The sequence below is a fragment of the Mesitornis unicolor genome, unplaced genomic scaffold, assembly GCF_000695765.1.
Source record: "Mesitornis unicolor isolate BGI_N332 unplaced genomic scaffold, ASM69576v1 scaffold52316, whole genome shotgun sequence".
NCBI lineage: Eukaryota > Metazoa > Chordata > Aves > Mesitornithiformes > Mesitornithidae > Mesitornis > Mesitornis unicolor.
The window spans coordinates 8,015-18,094 of NW_010192679.1; the positions used below are offsets into that span (position 1 = coordinate 8,015).

General features: G+C 43.2%; 1 protein-coding gene across 1 annotated transcript; it reads left to right on the forward strand.

The window, feature by feature from the left end:
* The first annotated feature begins 982 nt into the window (after window positions 1-982).
* Window positions 983-9,439, forward strand: RD3 (retinal degeneration 3). Its single transcript, XM_010187173.1, has 2 exons — window positions 983-1,291; window positions 9,142-9,439. The coding sequence occupies exons 1-2, from the start codon at window positions 996-998 to the stop codon at window positions 9,437-9,439; spliced, it is 594 nt and encodes a 197-aa protein (XP_010185475.1). The 5' UTR covers window positions 983-995.
* The last annotated feature ends 641 nt before the right edge of the window (window positions 9,440-10,080 follow it).

Sequence of the window (10,080 nt, forward strand, 5' to 3'; positions counted from 1 at the left end):
GCCTATATGTGTGTTGTGTGAAGAAACAGATGCTGTTTTGCTCCTGTTCAGGTCCCTGGTGCCTGCTTTGGACTCCATTGTGTTTAAATACAAATACAATAGTTAATAACTTTGTTCCACACATTGTCCTCTTGAAGTGACCACACGAAGGGGCTGGATAGGTGGGGAGTCAAGTCTGTCTTTCACTGAGCAGATTGGCGCAGTTTGTTCAGCCTTCCAAGTGCTGTGGAACTGCCCAGCAGCAGAAACCTCTCACTTAGAAGTAGTAACAGTTTAAACCTTGGTGTGACAGGTGTTCTTTGGACTTTTTGGATGGTGCAGTCTCTTCTGCATGCAATAACGCTTTTGCTAAATAATGGTTTAAGCTCTGCCTGGCCTTGCAGTTAGAGCAACTGTTGCTCCTGCCAGTACTGGCTATGTACAGATGAGCTCTACCACTTAGGTTACAGCAGCAGCAAACCTACCCAGGTCACCTATCCTGCTCCCCTTACTGAGGAGCCTCTACTGGTTAGCACATGGCTCCCAGCAATAGTTTGACTCCATGTGTTGAGTTTTTGCATGCAGGGTGCTGCAAGGTCATGCCCTCCCATGAGGGTTCAGACAGGTGAACCCCAGCCCCAGATCTTCTGCGTAGGCAGGAGAATGCTTCCCAAACCTAACCTGGAGGCAGCAAGGTATCCTTATAACTTGATTTCAGATGCAAGAACTGTGACCATCATTTTAATTTTGTGGTGACTGGAAGTTCAAGGGAAAAGGCGCCTCTGCACACTTTGTCTTGCCCTCTGCACAAGTTGGCTGCTACAGGTGAGATTTCTCAAGGTGCTCAGCGCCAATTAGTTCTAGGTGGGTAATCCAGTAACAATTTTAGGCAAACAACAGACTCAAGGGGTGTGTGTGGGAGAATCTTCTCAGCTTAGGTGTGTTGATGATGGCACTGTTCTTTTTCTCTTCTTCCCTACCCTCAACCCACTCCCAATGAAGACACACAAAACACTATGTCACTGGCATCCTGGTTCAGGTGGAATGACCCCCCAAACCGCATTTCCCAGAGGACCCCCACAGAAATGGTGGTTGAGACGCTAATGATGGAGCTGAGCTGGCAGATCAAGCAGGCAGAGAAGCAGCAGCGAGAGCGGGAGAATGAGTATCGCAAGATCAAGACTGGGGTGGACTACGGCTGGCTGGTCAGCTATCCAAAGCAGAGCTATGATATCAGCCCAGGAGAACGGCTGCAGCTGGAGGATATGTGCACCAAAATACATCCTTCCTACTGTGGGCCTGTCATCCTCAGGTACAGTAAAAGATCTGATGATACAGACCTTTCCTTTCCCCCTCTCCTCTTTATTACATGCGAGGAAGGAGTGAGAGTTGTTTGGATTAACTGAACCAAAACTTGGCATCCTGTATCATGTTATATTGTGACAGTGTCTTTGTGGAAGAAGAGAAATCCAGTGTTTTAAGTCAGTTTAACATGGTTTCATTTCCTCCAAAAGCTACAAAATGCCATTTTCCCTCTGAGGCTGGGTTGAGTAATTAACGCTCCTGAGCACTCAGAGAAGTTTTGTCTTGCCTGATAAACAGCATTTCAGTATTGTGATGGCTTTTGCTTCATTCTTTAGAATCATAGAATAATTGGGGTTTAAAGGGATCTCTAGAGGTATGTGCTTCAACCTCCTACTCAGACTAGGGCCAACTTCAAAGTTAGACCAGGTTGCTCAGAGACTTGTCCACTGTTGAGTGACTCCAAGGATGGAGATACCACAGCCTCTGAACAACCTGCTTTGGTGTTTGTCCACTCTCACTGGAGCCTTCCTTGATTTAAGTTGTGCAGCAGTTCTGTTGAGGCACTTGTCCCCAGTGCCCAGCCTAGCCAAAAGGTGCTATTGTGTTTTTCAGCCTGTGAGCCAGGTATTCCCAGAGAAAGGAGAGATAGCATGCTTGTCCCTCCACTGCCCTTCCTTCACACCCTTGGCATGGAGTAGGATGCATGTGGGGCATGCAGTTGGCTTGAAGAGCCAGGTGGCTCTTCTGTCTTCTGTGATGTAGACACAGCCTCTTGGCCTTGTTGTTGAGCCTTTCAAGTTTTAGATATAGGACTGCTGCTTGCCAGCTGAGTAACCTTCCATGAGAATGCTGAGGCATCCAAACTGGAAAGGAGGGAGGTGATTCTCCCTGTGAGGGATGCTTTTCTAAGTTAAACCCTCTCACTTAGCACAGTGCAAGTGAGTAGTGACTCCAAAGTCCACCTTAGCCAAAGCAAAGTTGTAAAGCGGGCCTTTATAATCCACTTCTCCTGTTCCAACATGTTTTTTAGTTGAGATTCAAAAGAAGACAGTCCTGGCAGGCCATATACACTGAGGTGCTCAGCACGCTGCAGTCCTTCACTGCATATGCTGGCATCTGTTTTACCTGGAACAAATGAATCTACATCTCTTCAACTACAACTGTAAGAGGGTTGGAAATAGCTAGTCTTCTGTCTGACAGTGGGAGCAGCAAGGAACAGATGCCAAAACTACCTCTCTAGCCTTCATCTTAGCTGCGACTGAACATTGGAAGCAAGCTGGCCCAGGGCTTTGGCTTTTGCAAAGGTTGCCACGGTGGCAGAATCAGAGATTTGGGATCATTCAGTGGCCAAGTTCTCTCCACTAAATTCTGCTGGGAACAGCACCTGACTTGTATTTGTATAACTCCAAGCTGTGCTGTAAACAAGCCACTACAAACCCCTTGGGCTTCTGAGTTATTTTCACCATCCCTGGAGCCTGTCTGGCAAACAGGTTATTTCCATGACAGCAGGAGTTGGGATGCTCCAAGGTTCATCATCTCCTTCAGAAAAAGATATTAAGCTGAGCCATATACAACTTGCTGCTGCTTAGGCTTTTGTTGTTGTAGTTGTTTTTTTAAACTGAGATCATGCAAGACGGGTGATTTCAGTGCAGCTTGTAGTGGTTGTTCACTTTTGTTCAGGATTCAGCATACTGTTGGCAGTAGATAAACAGACGGCTACATTGGTGGGCTTTATGTGGGCATCATTGAAAAAGGATAAAACCATCCTCTTAAAAAATCCTCTTATACATTTCTATTATAGGCTATCATAAATTGTAAAACAGTATGATTCAAGAAGTGGCATGGTTTTGTTTGTTCCATACTGTGGAGTTTGCATGGTTAGCAGAGCCAGCCACATTAAGAAAATGAGGTTTGAATAACCTTTGTTGGCCCAGTTTTGTGACTGAGAAGGGAATGCCATAGCCACAAAAATGGCAGAACTGGGTTGGGTCACAGGTCTCTTTGATCTGATGTGCAGTCTGGATGTGAGATAGTGGCCAGTAGCATCAGTGCAAGGAAAAGAGAAAAGAACAAGGCAAGCAAATACAACAGTACAGACAATTACAGTATCTTGCATGTAGCTTCCAACTTACTGTGCCTTGTAACTTGGAGACTTTTGGCGCCACAAGTGGTCCTTCTGTCCATAATTGCCCTATGTGTTTTTTCCTTTCAGTAGTTTGTTTAGGTTATGGGGTTTTGCTTTTCTTTGTTGAACATATGTAAACTTTCAGCATTTGTGGCACCCCATGGCAGAGTTCCACATCTGAACTACAGCTCTGCTGGTAGGAAAGTGTATTTTGCTTGTCTCAAACTACTATGTACTAGTTTTATTTGATAATCCCTTCTTCCTGTGTTGGAAATGTGAACAGTTGACCCCTCTTCTTTTCTGCCTTCTAACTGAGGGTCCTGTGGTTCAGAAACCTTCATTGCTGACATGGAAACCATGAAAAGGAATGGGGCTTGCCATGCTAGGAGCTGAAAATGTATAGGAGAATGAAGGAGCATGCAATCTAAAATACAGCCAAAACTGGATAAATTCTCTCAGAAAACGAGATAACGGAAATTCTAATAACTTCCCCAAAATTGTACAAGATTAGTATAATAGAAATTCAACTGTCATCTTCACATTTCCAGTGAAGTGCTTTAATCACAAGGTCATTGCACTGCTAATGTCTCCTCTTGAATACTCTGTGACTTTCTAATATGTGGTAACTTCTAGAAAAAACTTCCACAAAAAAAAAAAGTACAAGCTTGCATTTGGAAATTCAAATGCAGAGCATGTACCCTTACTGAAGCTGTTGGTTCTGTCTGAAATATTAAGCTGTATTCCATCTTAGACATCTGAAGAGCTGAAGTCCTTTTTGGTGTACTCGACAAGCATGTAATACGTAAATAACACAAGTAACACGCATCTTGCACGACTGCAGAGTTTGTTTTGTTTGTGCCATGCAAGGTCTCCTTCTTTATGTGATTCTAAGCTCAGAGTCAAAGCCAGAACTAAATATTTTCCTTCACCTGTCAGAGATGTCACTTTATTCTCCAAAGGTCTAAATGATTCTCCAAACTGTCCTTGTCTGTGTCTACAGTCAGATCTACTGAGAGGCAGCATTTCTATAAATTTGTTTATTCAGCTGTGGAGGAGGCTGGAAAGGAGCACTTCTTCAATGGGAGGGTTCTTTTCAGATCTAGTTTGCCTGTTTTGTAAAAGCTGTATTTTGGGTCAATAGAAACTTTCCTTTGAGTCTCCTGAAATTCTGGAAGGATTCAAGTACACTGCAAATACCGTCACTTCTTCCATCAATATCTGGAGGCTCTGATTCACCTCATACAAATAAAGCTATTGCATTTAGGTGTAACTTAGCTTTAGGTTACTGGCTTGGAGATTGCTGACTATATTTGAAATTAAATTCTGGAGCCATGTGAAGGAAGTGACAGTGATTTTGGTGAAGCCCTTTGTATCAAACTGCCACGGTTAAACTGAAGGAGTAGGCTAGTAGCTTGCTAATACAAATCACCAGACTTCAGCCATCTGTACTCAGAGCGTTGGCTCTAATCAGAGCTAGTAATGGTCTCTCTTATTTCTTGCAGTTTCAGCAAAAGTGAAACAGTCGGTTTCTGTCCTTCTCTGCCCAGAGAGAAACAAACAAAAAATCCTAATATGGAAATGTAAACCCACATTTTGGTGATCTGAGATGTTATTAATACCACAGGCTAAGGACTGTAATTTTCTAAGGATTCTAAGGATTATGTATAGCAGAAGTGAATTTCCTAGTATGCTGGAATGTAAGACAAATGTCTAAAAGCAGTAATGATTTTTTTTTACAATTACAAGCTTAATTTTGAGGTGATGTGACAGAAGTGTTGCAGTTAGTGTGAATGCCACAGTCCTTTGGGAGTCAAGTAGCCTTCTCTAGCAAAGCTGTTCATAGCTTTACAATAGAACCAGAATTCTTGTTCAAAATATAGATTCAGGAGTCAACAGCTAATTATTAGCACTAAGCACCCCACATTCTCTTCAAATGGCTAAATCTACTTAAGGGTCTGAACTATACCCATACTGTTTAAGTCCATGGACTTCCATTGGATTTAACAGGTCTTTAAAGTTCAGGCTGTACTTGGGAAACCTTCTGAGCTGGGGACCTACAGAATAACATCGGCAGGTGACAGTGTCTTAAAGAAAGCGGTGCCAGTATGAGCCAAGCACAGCCAGATTCTTAACATCTCATGGCTCTGTGAGGGAACGGAAGGGTCACAATGTAAAGAACAAATTTGTTTGAACTGTGATTAAAACACAGCCTGGACTGGAGAATGTGTTCATCCCTATGTATGCACATATGTGCTCCCCAGGCTGTGCTGCCTCAAGGTGAGTTTTGTTGACAGTCACGTCTAAGACTGCGTGTATGTATTACAGGTTAGCTACCCGTAGTATCATAACTTGTTTCACAAATAAGACAGCTAGGTATACTTTTCTGATGAGTAAGGAAACCCTGTTGAGGGATTTCTAGATCTGGTTGTGCAGTTGCCTAGTTTTGAAACTATTCCATGCAAAAGTGTAAGGGCATTAACCTATGCTAGGCAATAGGTGAGCATTGTGCAATTTTGTGTGCTTAATTCCACTGAGCAGCTTTGTCTGGAGTTTGTTTCCCAGGACACAAGCCCATATTCCTTGATTCCAGTGGTTTTGCTGTTTTTATATGTTGCTTGTTTTGTGCAGAGAGCAGACTGCTGGATTATCCAGCGCCATCAACTGCCTTTCATTGATAACTGGGGGGAGATGGCTTCAATTATGCGTAGGTGGCTGAGACAAACATCATCTGTTTTCTGACACACAGACTGGTTTAGCTAGACCTCTACCCTGATAACCTGTCCATCCTTTCTGCCGAGAAATATCTGTGGCATGCACACCTCTTGAACTGCATACATGGGCAGTTCCTTACACAGTTATGCTGGTACTGAAGTTAGGTGGGCATTAATAAAGGGTTAAAGTTAGTTCATCCTACTGGGGGACAGGAAAGGGCCCCCTTTCCTTTCTCCATCTGAATGAAAGTGGCTTTTCTTTGGGTGACTGGCAGGCAGTCTATTGGATTGCTTTCTCTTTGTTTCTTAGCCCTGATTTCCAGAGAGGTGATCTCTGTACTTTTCCATTATCAGACTGGCTCAAAGCTATATGAAGTATTTTGTGTTGGTTCTGAAAAGTCATAGAATCATGGAATGGTTTTGGTTGGAAAACACCTTTAAGACCATCGAGTCCAACCATCGATCCATCCCTAAGTCCACCACTAGATCATGTTCCTAAGCATGACATCTACTCGTCTTTTAAACCCCCCCGGGGATGGTGACTCAACCCCCCCCCTGCGCAGCCTGTTCCAGTGCTTGACAACCCTTACAGTAAAGAAATTTCTCCTAATATCCAACTTAAACCTCCAGAGGTAAGCCTTAACAGCAAAAGCAGAGTTCACAAAACAATTCTTGCTGCCCTAGCTAAGGGGAGTGCAAACAGGCAGATAGCTACAAAGGTTGCAAGTTACACTGATTTTAGAAAACTCCCAACTAGACTGGTTGGGAGTGTTATTAGCATCGCAGGCATTAGAGCTCTGTGCTCAGGGGGTAAATTTGCCATTGTACCACTCATTTTCCCTTTTGTTCCCAGAGCCAGTCACTGGTCCAGTGATAGCCTGGCGCATGCTGCTACCTGCTCTGGAGCCACAGTCCCGCAGTGTGACACACCGCCTCTAAAACTGGAAGCAGTGATGAGGCCTTTTGGGTGCACAATTGCCAATACAAAAGAAGAGGACGTACTGATAGATATATATAATATGACATTATCTCTCTTTAAAATACACATGGAGATAAAATAATGGAATGACTCATTCAGTTCACCTCTGCAACAGAAGTCCTTTGAAGGTGCTTTCCCTGGTATAACAATAATGTTGCAAAGACTTGGGTTTCGATGGACTCATCTGTCTATGCTTCTGACTAGGATAAAGGGAAAAGCGTATTTATTGTGAAAACTCTATTTTTGGCTTTCTGATACCGCAACTGAAGTGCCTCCTGAGAAGGCAGAAAGGATGTTGGGAATGTACAGCAAACGTCTGTTACCGCTGTTATGTGCTAACCCTCAGCAAGACCTCATCTCTTGCTCTTACAGGCTCTGCACATTTCAGTTTAGCATCATTGTGTAAGTACTTAGGTACCAGTGTGAAATACAGTGCCTTTTTACACCCAAATGTCCAAAGTTTAGAGGGTTTGGGAGTGGAGGACTGGAGGAAGGAGATTAGGAATTAATCTGAGGCTACTGAAATGATTAAGGAACATCTTGGTGACTTTGGGAGCTTTTGTGTCTAACTCCTCTAGCTTGACCCTGAAAGGGACTGGTGCTTCTGCTAATGCTAACCCTCCAACACCAGGCCTCCACAGTGAGAGCCAAAAGGCATAAATGTACAAAGAGTCTTTTTGTTTTATCACTGGTTTTCCTTCTCTCCATATTATCTTGGGTACCCTTTCATACACCATTAAGCAGTGCAATTCCTTAGTGTACTCTTCCTAGGGCTTATCAAGAAACCAAGAGGCAGGATCTTATTATAACAGCTTCTGCTGTATCAGGCTTATTTAAATGCAATCTTACTGTTTTCCATCCTCATTCAGATCTGTTGGAGAAAAATATCAAAATGTTTACACATTATAGCTTCCATTAGGTATAAATATCTGGATTTTTAGTGAAGTACTGGTTTAGCTCTGTGTCTGCTTGTAGATACAATTTTTATGTTAAGAACTGAGTATTTATTAGAAGAGCAGCTATAGTACCATCTGTCATAAATGCACACTATTACAGAACAACTAAAATCTCTGTGTGACTGGTGTGTGAGCCTTGGGAGTGGATCTTACTCTCTCCAGGCTGGGGACCAAGTCACCCAACAGACTGTTGAGAACGAATGTTCTCTTCTTGGCCCAGTCAGTGACTTCAAGAAAACTCTTGCTCTGCATTTCATCTTCCTCAGGTGCAAAATAAACAGTGGTCATTCTTCACTTCCCTGGTATTAAGCTAGCTTAATATACATTAAAAAAAACCCCACATTTTGAGCTCTTTGCTGAGAAGGTGCTGGAGTAATTCACAGTTGTCAAATTATACACAGCATTGAGCTGCCTTATCAGCTAAGCCAGTCCATTATCATAGGAAAAAAAAAAGAAAGCCATAGGAGGATGAAATACCACTTCACTGAAATTTAAATATTGAGACACTCTCAAACACGTAACAAAGAAAAGTTTTACAGGGTTTTTGTTTGTCTAATGGCCATTGGGTAATGCTATGGGGGGACGAAAACTGGAAACAGGGGAAGTCTAGGGGGACCTTCCTTGGTTTATCCTCAGCTTCTGGTAAGCAGCACTTCAGGGACTACTTGAGCAAGGATTTGCATTTGGGCAATCACATTTAATCAGCAGTGTTGGGGACATTTTCCACAAACTTGTCTAATAATTTAGTTCCTTAAGCTATTGATAGCACTGACTTCTGCTTTAATAGGTGTGGTGTGAAAAGAGCACTTCCTTCGGTTTCAAACTTGCCACCTTCTAGTTTTGTTTGGTGCTCCCTATTATTTCTTGTGCTTAAGAGAAACAGTGATTCATTGCTTCCTTACATTCTCTGGCTTGCTTGTGATTTTAGAGACCTTAGGCATACCTTCATGGCCCCGCCCTGTTGTTGCCTGCAGTCCATGAGTACCATTTTGCAGGAGAGTGCAAGTTCCAAGCCTAGCACAGTGACTTGGCAGCAATCCGTAATTGTTGTTTTTAATCAAAGCTGTGCCTTGCCTGTGCTTTCAGATTCCGGCAACTCGTTGCTGAATATGAACCAGAAGTGCAGGAAGTATCCCGGCTCTTCCGTTCTGCCCTGCAGGAAGCTGCTGAGAAGATCAAAGAGGAGGAAGAGGCCAAGAAGCTTGCCAGGCAGTGGAACACAAAGAACAGAACCAGCCTCTCCTTAACAACGTTTAAATCCCGGTCCAGGATTTCCCCATTCATCAGTGACATCAAGACCATCTCCGAAGATGTGGAACGGGGCACCCAGCCCACCAGGAGGGTTTGGAGCATGCCAGAATTTCAGAACGCCAAGGATTACTGACTCTATACTGAACAAGGTTTTTAGACAGCAGTCTTTCAAAATCCCAGTTAACCCTTTTTTAGCTCTACTGTTTCTTTGTTCCAGCTCTCTCTCCCTGTCTGTCTCTCTCTTGGAAGCTGTGTCCATAGTAACTGTTGCTGATGCCCACAGCGTGTGACACAATTTATTACCGAACATGCTAGCCTTTCCTTTAATTTAGTAGTTATTCAGTAACCTTAAGGGCAAGGCTCACTTACTATCTCATTTTTATTACTGCTTTCTTGTGGAAAATGTGATGTATGTCTTCTCCCTTTCCCCCCCAGCCTGGATGTAGTTATCTATAAAAGGTTTTGGCTCAAGCTAGTGAGAGCTGCTGGATGGACCAACCTTGCTGAAAGCAAGACAGCCACTTACATGAGCAAGGCTTGCTGGATCAGGCCTGTGAGATAAAGCCAGTATCTGATTTGGAACTGAACTTCCTTTCCCAACTAATAACCCTCCTCAGTGCTAACCTCAGCACTTGTCTTGATCAGCTCCTTGCTGACAATTTGCAATCCAACCTGAGTAGAAACAGACACAAGTTTTTTGAGATGAAAGACCAATATTATTCACAGCAATCAGTTTATGCACACTCGTGTTTCTTGGGTATTTTCTCTTTTGTG

Excerpts from the sequence above, each read along its gene's own strand:
- RD3 (XM_010187173.1), top strand. The coding sequence starts at position 996 with ATGTCACTGGCATCCTGGTTCAGGTGGAATGACCCCCCAAACCGCATT. Across the intron at positions 1,292-9,141 it reads TGTGGGCCTGTCATCCTCAG|ATTCCGGCAACTCGTTGCTG; the intron begins GTACAGTAAAAG and ends CTGTGCTTTCAG.